Here is a 21,494-nt window from a genome sequence, read left to right on the forward strand (position 1 = left end):
AGCAGACATTAGGACTAGTTGTCTGAAAATGTCTTTTTATTTAAACACAAAATTGAGACATAACATATACATTTGTACATGGAGGAAAAAAAATACCAGAAAGGAGTTTACAAAACCTTGGTCACTGCCATTATTCAGTGGCTCTGGGGCAGAATGGACTGGTAGCCTCATGGCTGCCACTGGATTGGCTAGCTTTTTGAGAAGTCCCCTCAGTCCACACACCCACCCCTATAGGTTCTAGAGGACAGGGTGCAGGTGTTAACCGTGGACTCCTAGTTGCTAATCACAGTGACACACTTCCTGGGGAATCCCCAGAACCAGTGAAAGGTGACCTAGACTCTTCTTGGGGTATTATGGAGGAACCCTGGAGGATTAGTCTGGAACCCTTGAAAAGGGGGCTCATCAGTCTAGCTGGCATGGTGCAGCTCTGACCTGATGTATCCTGTCCTCCTGAAGAGTCATACAAGCTAGATATTGCTGATGTGGAGTGCAAAGTGGGTAGAATCTGGCAGAGGCAGACTGCAGCTGTCCCCCAGGAAGAAAGGAAATCAAAACAAACAGGAACAAACAACCCACATCGGGACAGTAAGATCCCCGCCCTCCCCCCAGAAGACCGCTAAAGGCTAGGCAGGACAACTCGGGTCATCCTCTGTCCCTCCCCATCCCCATATCCCAACAAACCCCATTGCACATTCGGTAAGTCTAAAGAGGGAAGGACTCAGGGAGGGTCCCAGAGGGCACAATGTACTGTGCACACCAGGAGAGTGCAGGGGACCAAAAGGGCTATACACATCTGTTTGAGAGAAACATGAGGCAGGGAAGAGGCTGGGGAACCAGGCCAGAGAGTCTGGAAGCCAGGAGACCTGTCCACAGTGATCTGGGGAACAGAGCTGTCCACCAGCCCAGACTGTGGCTCATCTAAAGGGGAGCTCTTGGGAAGTTACCCCAGCCAGGGCAGGAAGGGAAGACAGGACTGTGGAAGCCACAGGCTGAGTCTATGGAGCCAGATTCAGGCCATGCTGCTTGGGGAGTGGAGGCCCAGGACCCTGACGGAAATACAACTCCAGCTGGGGTGGGCCCAGGTCAGCTGGTGATCCCAAGTGTGTACGTGGCGGGTGATGGGGGTGGGGTGTGTGTGTGTGTGTGTGTGTGTGTGTGTGTACTTCAGTCCCACTGCTTCCAGAGAGAAAAGAATCCTACCAAACCACCACCTGAGAAGGAAAGGCAGCTTTGTTTTTTTTCTTCTCTCTTATGTAAAAAAAAGTCCCTGTCCCTCCCTCCCCTTCCCTTGGGTGAGAAGGGAGAGCTGGTCGCTGTGGAAGAAGGAAGAGCCATGGCAAGACCCTCCTGGGTCTGTGCTGGGCATAAGCACTGCTTAAGGCACCCATGGGATGTGCAGTTCAGAAGGCAGGTGAGAGAAAAGGCTGGGGCAGGAGGAAAGTCAGGAGGACTAATTCCCCTGGAAGGCTCCTCGGGCAGCAGACGAGGCAGCACTGCGGAAGGTCCTGTTGCTGAAGATGCCCTGGGAAAACTCCTCCTGGGCCTGCTGGAAGCTGGCCCCCGTCCGGCGATACAGTGAATGCACCTGGGGAAAGAGGTTGTGGTGACAGAGGCCCATCCTGTGGGCCCACTAGGAACCCAAGCTCACCTAACCCCTCACCCAGAACCTTGGAGAAAGCTGCTGGATCTTTGAGGACCCAGGAGGCCCAGCTGCTGAAGTGATGATGAACACCCCCATGGTGAAGGTAGAGAAATGCCTGCTTTCTTGGGTTTGCTGTTGGCACAGCACCCACCACTTACCCGCTTCAGGAGGAAGAGTGAGAGCACAGCGCAGAGGGTGAAGAAGCCAGCCGCCACCATCATGATGATTGACACAGCCAAATCGTGCTTCAGTGTGGACAGGGCTGCAATCCAACCACTGCAAAGGGAGGAGGAGCCCAGAGAGGGCACATTGGGAGTGGGCCCCGGAGGCCCCCAAAAGAGGCTCTTCCTTAAGTGCCCACTGTGTGCTGACCACCACCCAGGCATCTCCCTGTAGCATAGAGCTCTGTGGTCCAGAAGACTTTGGCCTGAAAGAGGCCAGGCCTCTGTGAAGGCCGACAGGCCCCACAATGCCCATGGGGAATCCTTGAGGTCTGGAAGGATGTGGCTGCTGCCTTCATAGTCAGGAACAGCACTGGGCACCACATTTTACTGCTGTTTTGGGGGCTGGAGATACAGGAAAGGTTTGACGGCTCACTCCTGAGGGCCCACTCTCTGGAAAGGAGAACTACTGGCCAACCATTGCATTCACCCTGTCACCTCAGCTCTTCCCACTGGAGCCCAGGTACAGCCCCTCCAGTCAGCCATGCCTCCTTCCTCATACTTCATGAGTTAAACACTTACTACAAAGCAATAGTTATCAAAACAGTGTGGTATTGGCATAAGAACAGACATATATGACATATATAGAAATCGATGGGATAGAATTAAGAGTCCAGAAACAAATCCATATATCCACTGTCAATTTGTTATCACAAAGGTGCGAAGACCACTGAATGGGGAAAGAATGGTCTCTTCAACAGACGGTGCTGGGACAACTGAATATCCACAGGCAAAACAATTAAGTTGGACTCTTACTTTAACCACACATGAAAATTAACTCAAAGTGGATCAATGACCTAATAATAACTCAAACTATATAAACCTCTTAGAAAAAACACCTTATTACCTTGGATTTGATAATGGTTCTTAAATATGATACCCAAAGCATAAGCAACAAAAGATAAACTGGACTTCATCAAAATTAAAAACTTCTGTACATCAAAAGATACTATCAAGAATGAAAGAACAACACAGAATGGAAAAAAACTTGTAAATTACATATCTAATAAGAAACTTGTATCCAGAATATATAAAGAACTCAACAACAGACAGCCTAAATACTGAATTAGCAAAGGACTTCTATAGACATTTCTCCAAATAAGATACACAATGGCCAACAAACACATAAACGATGACCAATCAGAAAATGCCATTCAAAAACCACAATGAGATATCGTACCTGTAGGTTGGCTAAAATAGAAAAAAGAAAAAAAAAGCGGAAAGTAACAAGTGTTGGCAAGGATATGGACAAACTGGAACCCTCACATATTGATATTGGGAATGTAAAATGGCCACTAGGGGAAAAAGTTTGGCAATTCCTCAATATATTACACATAGCATTACCACGTGACCCAACAATTCCGCTCCTTGGATTAAAAACCCAAAAGAACTAAAAACAGGTACTAAAAAACATGTACACAAATGTTTGTAGCAGCATTATTCAAAACAGCAAAAAGGTAGAAACAACCCAAATCCCTATCAACAGATAAGTAAATGAACAAAATGCTAGACACAAAAAGCCACATGTTGTATGATTCCATTTATATGAAATGTCCAGAATTGATAGATCCAGAGAGACAGAAAGCAGTTTAATGGTTGCCAGGGGCTCAGGGGAGGAGGAGGTGAGTGACTACTTAATGGGAATGGAGTTTCCTTTTGGGGTGATATTGTCCTGGAAGTAGATAGTGGTAGTGATTGCACAACACTGTGAATATACTAAATGCCATTGAATTGTATACTTTAAAATGGTTTAAGTAGTAAATAAAATAACAAATTTTATGTTATGTATATTTTACAGTCAAAAACAAAGGGTGGGGGGCAATTATATCCACCAACCTATGGCTGTCATGAAGCAAGATAAGAAAGGCATTGGGAGGCTGGAGGCTACAGAGCTCATGCAGGTAGGCCTAGGCAGAGTAGTGAGGGGTGGAGTCAGGACCAGAAATCAAGTCTTCTGACTCCCTGAGTCCCGGGCACAAACAGCAGTTATTAATCACAGCCTTTCTACCAGGATCTCACTTAGGGTATCAAGTAATGAAATTGGGTCACCAAACAAAGAGAAAAGAGTCCGATTAGGAACAAGAAGTAAGAGGGATGGGAGGGGAGCATGCACTTGCTCCAAGTTTGAGGTGAGTCAGCCCCGTCCCCACTGTTCTGAACTTGCCAGCTCCACTGAAGGGAGGGGACCAAAATAGTGTACCTCTTCCAGGCTCAGGCTTTTAGCCAAGTGCCAGCCTGACCTTTCTGTAATATTCCCCATGCACTGAGGCAGAAAGGAAAACATCAGCCATCAGCTTTTCTTTTTGAGACTAATTTTGAGTGGAGGACTGCAGCACCCAGGAAACTCAAACCAGCTGTATGCTCAAAAAAGCAGCCAGAGGAGCCCATCCAAGAGAGGCTAGGGTTCCATCGCCTGAGGTTATAGGGCCTCTAAAAAACAGGTCTGCAAAGACAAGGGCATCCACCAACACCTGCCTAAACCCAAGGGCTTGTCTGGGACCTGTGGAAGTAGCACCAGCCTCCAGGAGGACGTGGCAAGAGAAAAGGAAGAGGCCGAAATCCAGTGCAGGACACAGTCCAAGTAGCCTGAGGATTCAGACCAACACCCCAGAAAATGGCGAGCAAGGCAAGATAGTGAATAGCTACCGGCGAAGAACTGGAGAGGGGCCCGAAGGTAGATCCAAGCTGGCCCACTGCTCTCCCTGGCATTGCTGAAGAAGGGTCATCTGTGGGGGCTCTGTGGGCCCAGGAATTAGGGTGAGAGAGGCCTCACCTCACCGCCAAAGCATAGTTCCCTCTGTACTGTTCCAGGTCTTACCTGTCCCCCAGGTTAGGGATGCCAACCAACTGGATGACATAGATTCCTATTTGACAAAAAAATATGAAGAAGAACACGAAGAAGCTGAAAGAGTTGTCAGACCTGTGGAAAGAGGGGGAAATCAGAAGTCACAAGAGGGCTTGGGACTCATTCCTCAGTACATTCCTCACTTAGTCTGACATTTCTCCTTACTAGAAGCCAAGATCCAGGGTGGGAGACTAGAGAGAGCTCCCGGGGACCAGCCACGCTGTCTACAAGGACACACACAGAGAGAGCCCTCCCCGCCCCACCACCACTATAATCGAAAAGGGCTTGCCTTTTCACTGCCTTCCAATTTAAGGAGTCAATGCTCGACTCTTTCCTCAAAGAGCTAATAATAAATTTGCTTACCCAAAGGACAATATAAAGAGCTTAACAATCCATCTCCTAGAGTACTTATTTGTATTTCATAACAGGGAAGAAAATCTAAGTCAAACGTATAAACCTCTAGTAATAAAGCTGTATGCCTGGGTGGCAGAAAAGGTATTTGGGGAATAGAAAACGCTAAACACAACTGGTGTTTAGAGTACCTCCACCTCCATGTCCTTGAGAGCCAGAATACAGTGAGGGTTCAAGTCCTGCTTGCTGAGTGCATGGTGGGGTGCGGGTTCAGACACTACCCAGTCCCTTCTTCCTGGGGCCTGCTCGGCTCCTAGCCCTGAAAGCATCAGCTCTGAGGCCCAATTCCAAAACCCCTAGGCATCTATTAAGTGGATTCATTAATATCCACAGGATCTATTCTAAGTCAACTAGTCAAATAATGGTACTCAGCACGATGCTCAAGAGTTACTTGGGAGGTCGGGGAGGGCCAAAGTGAGCCATTGAGAGCGTATATTAGAGTCCAACTATCAGAGAAGCATACCCTAGAGCCTCAGAAGGGAGCTAAGGAAAACCCCTCCCTCTTCCCAGTGACTGAAATCCTACTACACCAGGCATACTGGGCACAGTGGGAGGGCAAGTAAAACTCCTGCTCCCCTCTCTAGGTCTCCTGTCCTGATCCAACGACAGGGCCCAGAGCATACCTCAGTTACAACTGAGGAGACTGGCTCTTGATCCCCACCTGCTCTGGCTGAGGGTGGGAATGGGAAATGAATTTCCCATCATTCTATTCTGCCAATTCATGGCCCTTGGCTGCTACTGGGGATACCTCCATAAACTCCCCACCTCACCCCTGCCCCACTCACCTGAAGGCCTTATAGATGGGTCGGTACCAACAAAGGAAGGCACAGGGAGTGAAGATAACAAACCATAGGATTGAGAGGCCAAAGTCCACTCCCTTGCTGCTGTCGATTAAGAACCAGGCCAGGCAGGCAAGCAAGTTTAGAAACAGAGTCACTGAATGCACTGAGGAAGGGGAGGGTAGAGAGACATGAGCTGGTGCCAAGGTGGCTGAAGGGTTCCCCAACATGGCAAACCACCCCTGGAGAGGAGATGAGGTCTGTGCTGTACCAGCAGCTGCAGCAAAAGTAGAAGACCTCCATCTGTACCTAGGCAGGGTTAGCTCTCATTCCTTCTTTTGTAGGAGCTCAAAACCAGGGACCAAACCAAGCTCCTAAGAGGTGATGGGATGGCCCAGGTATCTGAGGGGTGGCGGCGGAGGAGTGCAGACGCAAAGACTGATCCTTGGGAAATGAAGTCTCTCTTGGCAACTCTTTTCCCTGGCCCTGGATGGCCCAGAGCGGAGCGACAGGGAATCTTTTGTCCTCACTCCTAGGAGCCCAGGGGTCTGTGGGGACGGGAGCTCTGCAATAAGCTCTGCAGGAACTCGGAAGCCTCCAGCTACTCCCACCCACTTGATGCTGGGTCTGGACTAGCCTTAGAGGGGAGGTTCCCAGGACAAGGAACAGACTGTGGAGAGCCAATTATGTGAGCAGAAAGTCCCTCCCAGCCTGGCCAGCACTGCGGAAGGCTGGAGTCTGGCAAGAAGGAGCAGCCAGAGCACAGCTAGGACTCTGGAGACACACCCCATTTTGCCCTTGAGCTCAGAGGGGCAGGAGCTGGACTCACACATCCATAGATAGTAGAGCATCTTGCATATTCGCTGGTAGTCGGCAGGGATCTCTGTAGAGAAATCCTGATAGAAGCAGGGCTTGACGGGACACCACAAGGGTAGGGGCGGCCAGTTGTTCTCTCTCACTGTGTGGAAAGAGATGACGAGATGAGGCCCAGTTTAAGCACTCACCAGCCCTGTTTACGGGCCAGACCAGGCTCCTGAGGGGTGCCAGAGGCAGAGCTCAGGATCTTCACAGGTATGGAGATGGGAAAAGGATGATGGAGCACAAACACCTACAAGCTTGCTCCAAGATAATGGACCCCAAATGCACTGGGAAACACAGAGCTAAACAGCCTAAGTGATTATTTTTATGAAAAACAGTCCATAAGCAAGGAATCGTGAAACTGGTGCCCCAACTCTATCAAAAAAATTTAGAGCTGGGAAGGAGCGCAGAAATAATCTATATCCATTAGGATTGCACTGCAGGTCTCCTGACTTCCACGTTACTGCTCTTCCTAGGACGAGCACCATTCTAAGACGATCAAGAGCTCAGCAAAGGTCTGAAGCTGCCCCAGGAACAAACAGGCTCAGGGAACCCTCCTGCACCAGGCCTTGCAGCCCAGGGCCCTTACCATGTAAGTTGGCCACAGTGTTCTGCAGCTCCCGCTCCTTGCGTTCCAGTTCAGCTGCTTTCCTGTCCAGTTCTTCCTGCTGCCGTAGCAGGCTTGCCTGGGCTGCAGAGGCCACAGCCTGGGGCAAAAAGGGGAAATGGGAGTCAGCCAGACACGAGACAGAGGGACCGTGTCGGCCAGAACAGGAATTCAGAGGGGCCATGCCCTACGCAGGGAAAGCCAACTGGGAGTCCCAGAGGTAGTCCCAGCCCCACAGTGTCTTGGGTACCTGAGACCACTATAGAAAGGCCACAGAGTCCTGTCCCCTACTGCCCCTACACCACCTCTGGCCCCTCTGCCATTACCAGGGCTCTTCTCTCCCCTTCACTGTGAAGCTTGAGATAGGAGAACCATCCCCCATATTGGAGTCTAGGCAAGTTCAGTTATAGTGACCTCTGGGGTGATAGCAAAGGGAAAAAGGCCTCGCAAGAGAATGCCCTACAGCCAGGAACCCAGAGACCAAAGCCTTGTTTCAAGAGCCTGGAGGAGGAGTGTGTAAAGGGAAACGGTGCAAACCTGCTAGCAGTGAGTGGGGAGGGGAGGCACTTGAGGGCAGACTGTGTACCTGGAGCCTGAGAGATCTATATTTAAGTACCTCCCCGTGCTCCACTCCCAGGAGCTGCCCCTTGAGATACACCTGAACTGTGACTGGTTACACCCCAGGATAGCCCCTTAAGGTTGGCCCTGCTCTGCCTGGCTTTCATAGTGTCAGAGTCCAAGCTTTATTCCCTCTCCAGGCAGAGCAGGGCCTCTGAGTGAGGCAGCTAGACGACTCTATGTGAGGCTGAGCCAAGTTGGGCCCAGAGTTCCAGCCCATGGCCTGCTCCTACTGGGTACTACAGTTGGGGCCCAGTTCCTCCTCAAGTCTGCAGTCCTTTTTAGGAAGCAAAGATCAAAGTGGTCATCTTACAGGGTGACGAGCCAGGCATACATGTCCATATATATGTGTGTGCGTGCTCTCTACCCAACTCCCCCCGCCCCCCGGCCCCCGCCTCTTTCTCTTCAATAAGAGTTCTCCAAAGAGCTAAGGCTGCCTTTAGGAGGTAAGTTTCAGGCACTAGGGGTAGAAGCAGGACCAGAATTAACCATGCTGTAGGTCTTAGTCACTTCTCCTCAAGTCTGACTTCAGTTGAGCAGGACCCAGGTCCCTACAACCCACCACCTAGCTGAACAAGAAAGTCTCCTCTGCCTCTGAGCCTTGCCTTATTAGGATTTCAGGGCCATGGGTGGAACCCAGGATCCCAGGACCCCAGGCAGGGGCAGCACATTCAGACTAAGTCCAGCCAGACAAAGGGAGTAGCCTGGGGCCCACTAGAGTCCAAAGCCCAGCCTGGGCAGGCTCCAGATGCCTTGCCCTCACTCTCGCTCATCTACACTTTGCCTACCTTTGGAAGCTTTTGCATGTAGCTGTCTCTGAGAATACTATCTCCTCCTAGTAGCATCTGCCTCTCTGAGAGCTCGCTCACTGCCAGGAATCTGGTAGGTAGAAACTTGCTGGCCTGTCTAAGCAGGAGCTGCAACATACAACTCCACTGTGGGTCACGCTCACCAGGGGCAGCGAGGAGCATGGGGCGGGGCAGTGGGGCTGGGGGTTGAAAGTCAGGCACCAAGCAGACAAGATTCACAGTATTTGGTGAAGGGACAAAGGAAAATAGGAAGGAAGCAAGAATAAATTAGGTTTAAAAAAAGATAGATTCTGGGCCCTGAGTAAGAGAGAAAAAACCAAAGGCCCCAGGAGGATCTGGAATGCCACGACAGGGGCAAAGTTCTGTTTGAAGACACCCAGGAGCCCAGCTTGGTGTGCAGGGCTTATTCTTTGGTGCTAGCAGCGGGGTAGCGGTGAGGGTATAGGTGAGCAGACCCTTCACGTGCAAGTGACCAACTCTGAAGAGATGATCAAGAAGGCCCTTGAAAAGGATCCAGGAATTAAGGCCCTATGCCCACCCCCCCGATCTCAGGACACAGCTACTGGTCTGGGCGCTTCCCTTTCTGGAAAGGAGAGGCAAAAGGGATCTTTGTCAACAGTACCTGGGGGGCTGGCTGGGTTGGTTCCACTGAGGGCTGGAGAACTGCTGGCTGAGAAGGCCCAGGGAGCTGGGTGACAGGAACCGTTGTCGCTGCATTTGTCTACGTGGGACAGATCAAAGGAATGAGGTGAGTGGACTCCAATAGCTGGTCATGTGGAAGCAAACCCACAGCAGGATGAGTGATGGGCCCCTGCCTGTGACGGGTACTCCCTCTGTGCCTCCCTCTGCAGCTTCTCAGCCAACGAGCCTCAAGCTCTGGGAAATGTGATGCCTAACCCAGTACCTCTGGCCTTTTTGGATTCAGAGCTCCTGGTACTGCCCTACTCCCTTCAGGGAGGGTCCCAGATCGTGGACACCAAGTGGAGGTCTGGTGACTTCCTCATCCTACTCCCACCACGCAAGTTCACGTTAAGACTGTCTCTTTGAGGACTGCCGCTTCTCAGAGCATTCTGTCTCTGTCAAGGGTCCTTGCCCCAGGGACCCCAGAACCACCCAGAGGACCTGGGGTCTCCGAAAGAGGACATGCTCACCAACCTCTGAGAAAGGGTTGAATTCAGCCAGGCCACCTTGTGGGGCATTGGTCAGCTGGGTAACAGAAGGATCCTGAGAAGGTTAAAAAGAGCCATTAGATGCTGAGAAGAGAGAACCTTGGTGAGACAGAGAGCACCATCTCAGGGCCAGCAGGCAATCCCAGGGACACCTGGTTAAAGTGAGGCCGATGATGGCCCGCCCTGAAGAGCCTCTCCTGAAGGCTCTTGTGCCCCACCCCCGCCACACCAGAGCTTCAATCTCTTTTCCCTTTCTGGAAAAAGGGTATGGGGGGTTTGGTCCAGATGACTTCCCAGAAGAGATGCAAAGCAAGCTTTACACTCTGAGGCCTGGGACTTGCCACTACATGTTTTCTTGTTTATGTCCATTATAGATTCACAACAGTTCATAGTATTTACCTATAGGGAGTGGGGTTTTTTGGCAGGGGTGCAGGGTGGGGGTGGTCAATGGGATGGTATGGATGGAGACTTTTCACTTTATAACCTCGTGTACTGCTTTACATATTATTTTCCAGAAAGCCTTTATTCCTACTGTTTTTTAAAGGGCAGCTCAAGGTTCTGGAACAAAAACACGCTGCTGGCTGTCAGTGCTGATTTGATTAAATCAGGCAGACTTGCTAGGAATAGAGAGCTATGAAGGGCTTAGATAAAAAGCCGAGAAAATGTTTTTGGTTGGTTTTATCTGGATTCTTTTGGAAAAATGCAAAAATGTCCTCAGAACACAGCCTTTCCCTAAATTTTTAATCTTCCCTCTCCCATCTGATCTCTGCTGAGGCCAGCCCTTCTGGCCCAGGGTCTGCGCAGGGCTCTCTACCATCTTCTTTACCCTGCTGGCCTGAGGTCAGTCTGTCTTCATCCCGCCCCTCACCCAGCAAAGCTCCTATATACCCACCCTCCCCACACGTACTAGGTATGGGGCTCAGGTCCAGCTCAACAGCAATGCCTGGGCTCTGGGAGAAACAGCTGTGAAGGGTAGGCAGATTGCCACTGGACTCTGCCAGGGCCCCTGTTACAGGCCTCAACTAGGCTCCCCTGTCTGCACACCTCACCATCCATCCATCACTACTCATCCAGATGCTCCTGTCCTTGCAGTCCAGCTTCACCTCCACCAGGAAGCCCCCATAGGCTGAATGCTTAAATACAATATTAATATTAGATAAACCCCCAGAAAACACCCTCAATTTTTCTATGTGGAAACAGACACTCACTATGGTCCAGTACTTGTCCTAGGTCTCAAGATAGGAGCTGGCTTCCTATTCTAAACATTTACAGAGCTCAGGGTTATGCTGCACGTGTTCTCTAACTTTTTCACACATACCAACTCTCATATTCCCACCTACGCCTGCAGTTCCTAGAGGGCAAGACTGTGTCTGACCAGCCCCAGGGCCTACCCCAGAGCGGGGCACATGGCCCCAACCCACTTCTTGTCTCTGGTTGGGCCTCACTCTCTGTACCTTCCACCCTATCTCCTCTGCAAAGAAGCAGTGTGGCTATATCCTTTTTGCAGGGCACTATCCCTGTCTGCTGGCTCCTGCAACTTGGACAAAATGACAAGGTGAGGTTTGGGAGACCACAGGAAGATGGAGAAACTGGCCTTGAGGTTGTTTTTTGGCTAAACGACTAGTAGATTTCTCCCAGAATTAGTGGGCTGGCTTCCTGCAAGAAAAATTCAGTATCTGTTCCCCTTTCAGACTCAGCAGACACCAAGCCACAGTGGAGCGAGGAGGTGAAGTCACTGAAATCAAATCTATCATCCAAGGAACTGGTTACTCAGGTCTGACTCGCTACAGGATAGTTGACAGAGGGGCAGCTCTGGTAGCAGTTTCAGATGCTGGCATATACAACTGGCTGAGGGGAACATGTTTAACAGGCAACCTCCAGTCCCATGAAGAGATATCATTTCCTTTACCAAGGTCAGCCAAAAGAGGATTCCGGGGGGCAGGGAGCTGATTATCCTGTCAACACTGATCCCTCCTCCTTTTTCTAAAATCTTAAAGACACTAGGCTAATCATAAAAAGCCCTATCTCCACTAGCAGGCTGCAAACTCTGCAGCCAGGTGCTTCTGTGTGTCTAGTTCATACTCTGGCTTCCTAGTGCTTGGTGAAGGGCTTCTGCAGAGCAGAAGCTCAGGTAATATCTAAGAAGAGATTTTGCATGCTATAGGCCTTCCTCTGCTTTCTCTAGGAGGCACTGCTAGGGCATAGAGAAAGGGCACCTGCATCACAGCAGCAGCTTCAGAGTCTAGAAGCACCTTGCCTGGAAAGAGGAACCTGGAGCACTCTGGGAGACATAGATACTTCACATCTGAGACCTGAACTCTTTTTGAAAGATGTGGGTAGCTTTAAGAGAAGCTGAGGCCTGGGGAGAGAGAGAGAGAGGGAGGAGGAAGGACTGAGGAAGGGAGCTGATATTTACTGAGTGTCTACTGTGTGTCAGGATTACCACACCAGGAAGCTACTGTGAAATTCCAGTCACCCCAGAACTAGCCACTGTGTCAAGCCATGTGAAATGAAGGTTCTACCAGCCTTTATCAAACCTGGTTCCTTGAGAGAATTAAGTCCCACTGCCCTAAGGCATCCACTGCCTACAAAGACTTGACTTCTCTCTTGTGCATCTAGAACTGTTCTGGTTATATTCCATCCTTGAGAGAATGGAGAAAACAGTCACTCCAATCAGTTTCTGTGTCTTATAGTTCAGCTGAGGCTCCCTGGCTGTGAAAAGCTCCAACCCTCCTCCTCACAATCACCCTGTGAGGGAGGAGTATTTTGTAGTTTGCAGCTGGAGAAGCCCCAGGCTGGGGAGGGGAAGCAGCTCATCCAAGATCTCAGGGTCTGGCTGAGATGGACTCTGAATCCACGCCTGTCTCCAAAGACATGAGTAAGAAACCTGAGAGGGCACAGCCCAGGTCTTGTTCAATAGTGCACTTCTAAAGCCTGGTACAGTGCCTGACAAATGGAATGTGCTCCATCAGAATGTGGTTGAATAAATGAACTCCACTCTGGAAGGACACTCACAAGAGCACCATGAGTGACCAGGACAACTGCTCTGCTCATTTCTTTATTTCTGGGCCTCAGAAAAGTCCTTCCTGGGGAACACCCTTGGTAGGACACATACAGAGAGTCTTGCAGCTAAGGACTACACTGACTGGCCTGAATGAAGACCCTCAGCTTTCACTCCCAGACACAAATAAAAAGTCAACAGTAGCAATCCTCTTTCCCACTCACCAAGCATCAACTGACTCATAAGTGGGTCAAGTAGTTATTTAAAAGGATGGTGAGAGCTAAGTTTCACCTACAAAGAAGTAATCTAACACCCCGCCTCGGCCCTGTACCAAAGGCCTCAGACTGGCTAGAGCCTTTTACTGAATTTATGACGAATAAAAAGCTACTAAACGCAGTTCTTCTCATTCAGTGAACAGTCACAAACAGTGTGAGGGACACACCAAGGTGAACAGGGCACAGCTCTTGCCCTTCTGGAGTCCACGCTCTGTTAACTGAGACATGCTCACAGAACAAGAGCCCAGTGCAGGGTGAAAGCAGGGTGAAAGCAGGAGGGGAGCAGAGGAGAGGTCCAGGCAGGGCTTCGAGGAAGGCAAAGTTCCAAGAGGAGGGGAGGAAGGCGAGCGAAGGCCCAGCAAGGCCTGCCACAGCTCTGTGGCAGGGAAACACTTCTGTGTCACTTGGGTGTGAGGGAACCAAGAGAAATGACACAGAGTTAGGCTGGAGGTCTGCCAAGAGAAGCTTTAAAAAACTGTTTTCACTGGTTTGACAATCTTTTTCCATGCATCTCACAGGGCCTGGCTGTGCTCGAGCTCTCTGTGACTTTTCCTTGCTTTCCTTTCCTATATTCCACCCAAGCTCCCAGTGTGGGGTTTATTTCAGGTTCCGAATAAACACATGAAATATCTCATGGGTTAAAAAAAACTCAGCCATTCTTTCTGAGAGGCACAGAGTCACCCATACTTTGGAACCTCTGTAAAGTCCTATTTGTTTTGGAGGCTGTGTGTCATAGAACGAGGACGGACAATTATCCCTGGACAGGTTGGCTAGGTCCCAAGTGCACAAAACCACAGTGTACCTTAGTACTCTCTGAGCCAGAACCTGAGAATCCACCCTAAGAAAATATGACAAAAACATGTAAAACTCTCTATCTGCAAAGATATTCATTGCACCAACATTTACAATAGGAGAAAAAGCAGGAAACTACTTAAATATTCAAGGACAGTGAGCACAAGTATGTTTTGGTGGCCTAAACAGCCATTAAAATTAAAAATCACAGCTATGAACACAGGGCAGCATTATAGAAAAGGTTTTGATATATGCATATATTTTGTCAAAAGTACTCATATGAAAAGAGACTGGCAGGAAAACACACCAAAATAACAATGGTTACAAAAGACTGGTAGAAATATAGATGATTTGTTTTCCAAATTTTCCATGTGATTATGTTTTTACTTTTTTTTTTTTTTTTAAGGCACGGCAACCCTTGGCTGACCTCACAGATTGCAAGGACCTTGTCAGTTTACGATCCTGTACTTTATTTTATTTTTTACACCTACAGCACCCAGTCTTCCTAACGGTCTCTCATCCAAGTACTAACCAAGCCTGACCCTGCTTAGCTTCCAAGATCAGACAGGATCGGGCTTGTTCAGTCAGGGTAGCATGGCCGTAGACCATGTTTTTACTTTTAAAACACACATATTTTTCAAAAGAGCCTGCGTATCTACCAAATGAGCAAGGTGCACTCTCAGGCCTCCCTCCCTGCCATAGCACTGATGTACAGAACCAACCAGAAAGTGAGTCTGAACTACCTGGCCTGGCGCCAGCATTCCTTTCAGCACAGTCCATCCTCAGTCAAACTGAGTCACTTACCACCTCCTTCCACCTTTTTTTGTTGACTCCCTATACAAACCATTCTACAATAAGCATAGGGCGAGGCCACCAAGGTAAAGCACTGGTTCCTCCCCTCAAGAAGCACAAAACAGAAGTCAGGGCGAGAAGAGATAGCACATGGTCAGTGTTGTAACAAGGTGAAGGAGGATGCAAGGGGATCACAGAGGGAGGGAGGGACTAGCCTATCTGAGAGAGTTAGGGAAGGCTTTACTGAGGTGGCATCTGACGTGGATCTTAAGAGATAAAAGAAATTTAGCAAGCACTAAAGAGGGAGGCAAAAACAGCAATTGCAAAGATACAGCATCTTTAAAAACAGCTTGCCTGTGTTCAGGGAATGAGAGAAGGTTCTGGGGGCTATAGAGTGGAGTGTGTTGCCAGCAGCATCAGGGAACCAGCCTGAAGGAGGGATCAGGCCAGACTGCAGGAGTTTGGACTTTACCCTATGGGCAATGGAGGACAACTAGAAACTATGAGCAGGGAATGCCATGATCATCTTCACCAGCAGTGAGGAGAGTACAATGCATGGGGAAGAAGGATGCCAGGAAGACTAGATAGGACACAACGGTCCACTTGTGTAACAGTGAGGACTGAACTCAAGTATGACAGCTAGGGATGGAGAAGAGGGGATGAAAATCCAGAGATCCTTCTCAGGTAGATGCCACAGACTTGGCCATTCTCTGAGTTGGTCAGATTATGGCATTACTGCAGGGCAAGAAGAAGTGAGGGTAGTGAAGGAAAAGGAAGGAGTTGAGTGACAGATGGCTAACTTGGGTGACTGGGGAACAGGGCCACCATTGTGCAAGATAAGTACTCATGGGAGAAAAAGAACAGGTTTTTCAGGAGTGGGTGTGTGGGAGCAGGAAGAGGATCTGAGAAGATATTGGGTCAGACTAGAGATACCTATGGAATATATCTAGTTGGAAAGGCTGGAAATGTCCAGGTGAGACCTGAATCCTGGTTTGAAGCTCAGGAGAAAGGTAAGGGCTAGAGATTGTTATTATGGGATTGTTATTATGTGGATGCTATTCTGAAGCCATGAAAGTGGAAGAAATTACTCAGTGAGAACAAAGTCAAGAACAGAACTCCAGAACAGCCCTAAATATATAAGACAGAAAGTGAAAACAGGTAGAAGGAGGTGAGAGTTACCAGTGTTAAAGAGGCCAAGGATGGAATTTCAAGAGAGAATGGTCAAACATACGTGTTTGTCTCACAAGCAGTAGACTACTCCAAGCCCATGGCTCTGGAAGAGGCCACAGGATCTAAGTAAGAGCGATGAGGTGCCTGGAGCTGTGGGGGTGACAGCATGCAGAGCAACCTTTGGTTCTCGGAGCTCCTTCACCTGAAACACCCTCTCTTCCCATCTGCCAGACTTTCTGCTCTCAGCCCAAGCCTTTTCTACCACAGAACTCTGCCCTTCTTCCTCAGATCCCACATAGCTCCTTTTGGCAAGTTTTTATTGCCCTTATCGTACCCACGGTGTGCTGTCATGATCAGTGAGCATTTCTTAGCTCTCCTGCCAGGTCAGAAGCTCTGGCAGGCCATATGCCCATTTACCTTGGTCTTCTGCACCGGCCCCCAGAGCAGTGGAGGCTCAGTGATGTGCAGAAATATGTCAGCATTTCAAAGGAGCACTGCTGGATGGGTCACACTTTGCTAATGTGCACAGCACTCTACTCTGAACGAGTGGCAAGTACCCTTGTTTGTCCTGGGTAAATATTACCATTTCTCTACACAAAGGATTATTTTACACTAAGTGGCTCCAAAGAAAACTTAACAGACATGTAGAGTCAAAGTTCAGCTCTGTCTCTAGCCAAGAGCTTTCTAACGCCCAGACTGGCTCCAGGTGCCAACCATATAGGCAGGGAGACACCCGCATCTGGGCAGCTGTCTAGACTCAGTTACACTACATGAACCTTGCCATTTTCAAATTTTTTGAGACGATGCTCCTGTTTCTAAGGAAAGTTCTACCAGGTCTATCTGGTGGTTTTGAGAATTCTCCAAATTACAGTCAGGGAGAAGACCACTCTCTCTGGGAAGTGGCAAAGCCCCTAGTGTAATGCAGGGAACCTCATATATCTTTGTTCATACTCGAATCACACTTCTGCCACTGCTTTCTCCTCCCGCAGGAGAGAAATGTTTTAAATCCTTAGGAAGCAGCTACACCACTGAGATTACCCTTTAACTGCAAGGAGGCAACGTGTGAAAGTGATATTGTGTAATTTGGCAACTCACAGAGATGGAAGTCGAAAGACTGTTCAGCACCACCAGCTGGTCCACTCCCCTTACTGAGATCAATGTGGGTGCCAGCCGTAACCTGACAGAAATGCTGAGGAGGAAAGCAGCCCTGGCGTTTGCCCAGATGACCTGCTTGTTAGTGCATTGCTGAAAAATCAAATGCCTACCTTTAGCCCTCTACCTCATTACCCAAGAAGACTGAGAAACGTTTGGAAGCAGACAAGCTGGAATCTGTCCAAAGCAGGACCAGAATACCCAGAGGGTACAAAGCAGATGCACCCTCATTAACAGAGGGATTAGGGAGTGCCAGTGGAGGCTGTGAAATTGGCAATACTTGGCTTGCAGTTTCCTGCTTCCTCCTAGAGTTTGGTAAAACTGCTGCACTCTTGTGACAACTTTCCTTTCAAAGCTCTTACTTCACAGGGTTTTCTAATAATCCCAATTATAACTATATACTACATGTAAGGAAGAGGTAATAAAAGCCCAGGCCCACAGTGTGGGGTGGGGGTGGGAGTAGGGGGTCAATCGAGAACATGGGTAAAGAAGTCAACTTAAAGGCACATCAGGAGTTTCATGGGTATTACAAAAGTTCACAGAAAAAGGATTCCACGGTTGAATAACTTTGAGAAATGACATGTCAACTAAAGTTGAGTAAATGTCTTTACTGTAGGATTTCTCAGAGCCATTAACAAACTAACAAGCCTTGTCAATCTTCAAGTAAAATGGAATAAGTAGTGATTCCTCAACTTACTTGACCACAGAACACAGAGCACCTTTCAGGACTGGTAATGCTCAGAACATATGCTGCTTTGAAATACTTAAAAAGCCCAATACAATCTGTATTATTCCAGCCCCACACACAGGGGCAGGGTAGGGGGATAGCTTAGCTAATACTAATTTATTACTTTCACCACTACCAGTACTCTCATTTCAAGAATGGTGACAGTAGTGATGATGTTACATTCTTTCTTTAGTTGGCCTAAATAACCTCAAAGCAGTTTAAGACCAATATCTGAGCTTCAAAAACCTTTAAAACAGCACTATCCTGGGAATGACACCCAAGTCTGGACCCCTTACTGCTGCAAATTAGATGGTGACTCTGGCATGTCTCATCCTCACTGGGTTCTTGGTTTCCTCATATCTAAACTGAAAGGGTTAGGACAGATTTCTGAGGATGTGCCCAGCTCTAATAGTCTACCATGGACTCTTAACACTAAGTAAATTTTCACAACCCATCATCGAGTGATAGAAAAAAAGGACTTTGCTTTGAAGGCTGACTAAGTGTGATAGTTTCTGAGCCTATCACCTCTCTCCTGAGCTCTGTGCCAACTCCCTGGGTAAATGAAGCCGGGCTCACACCCAGTCACCCTCCCAATGTTCCAGCCCTGGCAGTTAGGGAAGCAGGACACTACCATCACAAGGAGAGGGAGGGCTGCTCTCCGGGAGAAGGAGCCTGGGGGCCTCACTTCCAAAGCTCCTCCCCACACAACTGTGTGCCAAGAGGAAAAACCCAGCCCAGCATAAGGAGGAGAACAGCAGCCAGCCAGTTCTCTTCTTCCCAGACAGCATTCCCTACCAGATGTTGCTCTTCAAAGGACCACAGCTGCTTCCTGTCTTGCCATATCCTGACACTGCCTGATGGACAGACTGTCTTGCTTGAATGCAGAAGTTACTTCTACCACAGTTTGCCCAATCATTTCTGGGGCTGGAGATGTGGTTTAAGACTTTCAAGCTATTTACAGGGCAGAACTCAGGCCAACTATCTTGCCCACTGCTAGCACTGGGGACAAGCTCTCTGACTGCCTTTGTCAGATAGTAGCAGACATTTTATTTCTGATTCTGTCAGGGGAAAAAAAGGCAAATGATTACGCAGCACACAACCAAAAGAGATCCTTATTAAAACTCAAATTCCAGTATAACACAGCAGTTTTGTAATTAGAGCAAAACAGTTACCAAAAGGCACAGGCAGAAAAAAAGGTAAACGTTCTTTCTTTACTCAACTAATAGAGATGACTGCATTACATAAGAGACACGGTCTTTGCACAGGTTCTGTCAAGAAGCATTAAGCTACAAGAGGGATGTTTGGAATTCTCTGATGTTACAAAGGACGACCTACCAAAATTTGCCTTGAGGGCTCCCATTAGCTAAGTCACCTTGACACCAAAAAATAAACAAAAATTTCACTTTCCTGATAGCATATAATAATTCTGTTCTAGTCTCCTTTGTCTTAGCTTTGACCCTTGAAGATATTCAAGGTGAAAAAGCTCATGCTGTGAGCTGCGGAAGGACTCCTCCAAGGACTTCCTCTCCATCTGCAGGAAACTTTGAAGCTGCCAAAGACCAAAGTACAAGCAGGATAAGTTAATATGCCTGGTGACATCCTGACAAAGCAGAAACCTCTTGGCTCATAAATCACAATCGGCACAAGCAAGCTTTCCTAGAACTGGTTTTGAGCAGACATGAAACAAGAGGCACAGGAGCTTTGACATTAACAGGAGTCCCAGCCCTTCATCATGGAAAAAGAATACCCTTGTGCTCTTAGCTCAAAGGCAGAAAGATCTTGCCTTTAAGTAGGAAGACTTTCTTCCTCGATCTCATTTGTTCAAAAAGTCAGGCCAGCTCATAGGTCAGTGGTCTCAAAACCCTGCCACCACACACAGGTCCATCAGATCAACATTCCTCGTGCTTCAAGACCCTTAGAGCCTCCTCACTTCTCCTCCCTCCCTAACGTGGGCCAAAAACAGTCCAAAATAGGCCCATGGCCAAAGTGTGGAATTCTTATCAAGACCATATTTCAGGTTGAGTTACCTTCTCACTCTCTCTCAGCCTTTCTTTCTTGGAAAATTTCAGGGGCTCTCCTATACCTTATACGCTAGTTTGGCTGTTGGCGGGGCGGAGCTGGGTTATTTTAGGATTTTCCACATTTCTCCATCCCACCAGAGACTTCCACCAAATTATGCTGCTGTCCCCCTCTCCTAACGTGACACAAGCCAAGACTCCGGGATGTGGTAGCCACACTTCCCCATCAAGTAAAGTCACTTTTCTCCCTGACGCTGAGGGGGTGTCTCTAGTCGGCTTCAGTCTCCTTCCCCAGCAAAGTCCGTCACAGGGACTACCATTGGGGAACTAAAGGGCCCCACCTCTTCCCATACTACAGCGCCCCGCCCCCTTCGCAGTGCCACCTGCTGCTAGTCCCGCCCCCCAAACGCTACGATAGGCCAGCCCTCAGAGTCCGCTCTCCCATTGGGCAGTCAACCCGTCCCTCCTACGCCACGTCTCCCGGCTCTGGCGAAAGAGGCCCGGGTGGTGGCTTTTGGCACTAGAGAGAGCTGTGAGTTAGGGTCTCTACCTGGAAGGGGTTTACGTCCACTGGGTCCGCGAAGGGATTGGTGTCGAAGGCCGACATGGCAGTCGGGGGTCAACGGATGAGCTCCGCGATCGCTTCTGCCTCCGGGCACCCAGACCCAGCGGCGCTCTTCGGGTAGACCCTCCGCTTCCGGGAGCTAGGCAGCCGTTCTGGCGCAGGCGCAGCGCCCTCCCCAAGGGGCAGGGTCCGGTACGTCACAGAGGTCCGCTCCGCCCTCCTGCCCAGCCCACTACGAAGCCGCGGGGGTGCTCTCCCCTTCCTTACCTGTGTGTGTGCTTCGTGGGTCCCGGCGGCGCCGAGGGACGGAGAAGCCAGCGTCCAAAAAAACTCCCCGAAGCAAACTTCCCAAGTAAACTCCCCAAAGTGGAGCCGGAAATGTAACCCCTTCACTTCCCTGGAAGGCAAGTTTGGGAAGCTCGCAGTGGTGCAGGCCAGGGATAGGAGTGTGAGCCTCCTTGTACGCGGGAGGGTTCTGGTGGTAAGGGACGAACAGAGAGGTTCTTTTCTGAAGAACTGACCATGCATCTGTCCCCTACACTAGCTGAGACCTGTTACTTTTTTTAGGCCTTGCTCCCTGATGCCCATACAGGTTTAGGGCCAAAACTAGGATTTGAACCTGAGCATCAAGTATTTGTTAAGTGAATAGAGCCATGGGGGAGATGGCTGCACTCCCCGCGAACTTTATTTATTCACATCTCTCTGGCTTTGTTCGTCTCTGCTGCCAGTGGATCTAGCTTCTGAAATTCTTTACCTTGTATTAGTACAGGGCTGCTTAATTGGTTCATGTTGTAACCAGAGATCTATTTAAAGGGGACAAAATTGTTATGGAACCTTCTGTTTAAAATCCTTCAATTATTTTCATTAAGGCCCAAATTCTTAGTTTGGCCTCTAGGTCCTGCAGTATCTGCCCCACCTATCTATCCTTCCCAGCCCTTTATTGTGTCCACCTCCACGCTTTCCAGCTCTTGCTTTTCGGTTCTTCAAACTTCCCCTGTTGCTTCCTGCCTCAGGACCTTTGCACCAGGTACTCCTTCTTCCTG

At 49.0% G+C, this 21,494-nt stretch overlaps 1 protein-coding gene across 1 annotated transcript; it reads right to left on the bottom strand.

The window, feature by feature from the left end:
* Positions 1 to 15: 15 nt before the first annotated feature.
* Positions 16 to 20,624, bottom strand: SCAMP2 (secretory carrier membrane protein 2). The gene is made up of 9 exons (XM_011382089.2): positions 20,437 to 20,624; positions 9,946 to 10,014; positions 9,413 to 9,511; positions 7,346 to 7,463; positions 6,728 to 6,856; positions 5,905 to 6,064; positions 4,682 to 4,783; positions 1,801 to 1,918; positions 16 to 1,585 (listed from the first exon to the last, which is right to left on the bottom strand). The coding sequence occupies exons 1-9, from the start codon at positions 20,491 to 20,493 to the stop codon at positions 1,451 to 1,453; spliced, it is 987 nt and encodes a 328-aa protein (XP_011380391.1). The 5' UTR covers positions 20,494 to 20,624; the 3' UTR covers positions 16 to 1,450.
* Between the last annotated feature and the right edge of the window lie 870 nt (positions 20,625 to 21,494).

This window comes from Pteropus vampyrus, unplaced genomic scaffold (assembly GCF_000151845.1).
Source record: "Pteropus vampyrus isolate Shadow unplaced genomic scaffold, Pvam_2.0 Scaffold462, whole genome shotgun sequence".
NCBI classification, from domain to species: Eukaryota; Metazoa; Chordata; class Mammalia; order Chiroptera; family Pteropodidae; genus Pteropus; species Pteropus vampyrus.

Bases quoted from the DNA above. Each gene is read 5' to 3' on its own strand.
- SCAMP2 (XM_011382089.2), bottom strand. From the start codon at position 20,493: ATGTCGGCCTTCGACACCAATCCCTTCGCGGACCCAGTGGACGTAAAC. The intron at 9,512-9,945 runs GTTGGTGAGCAT...TGTCCCACGTAG, and splicing joins AATTCAACCCTTTCTCAGAG to ACAAATGCAGCGACAACGGT. The intron at 1,586-1,800 runs GTAAGTGGTGGG...CTCTTTCCCCAG, and splicing joins CACTCTTCCTCCTGAAGCGG to GTGCATTCACTGTATCGCCG.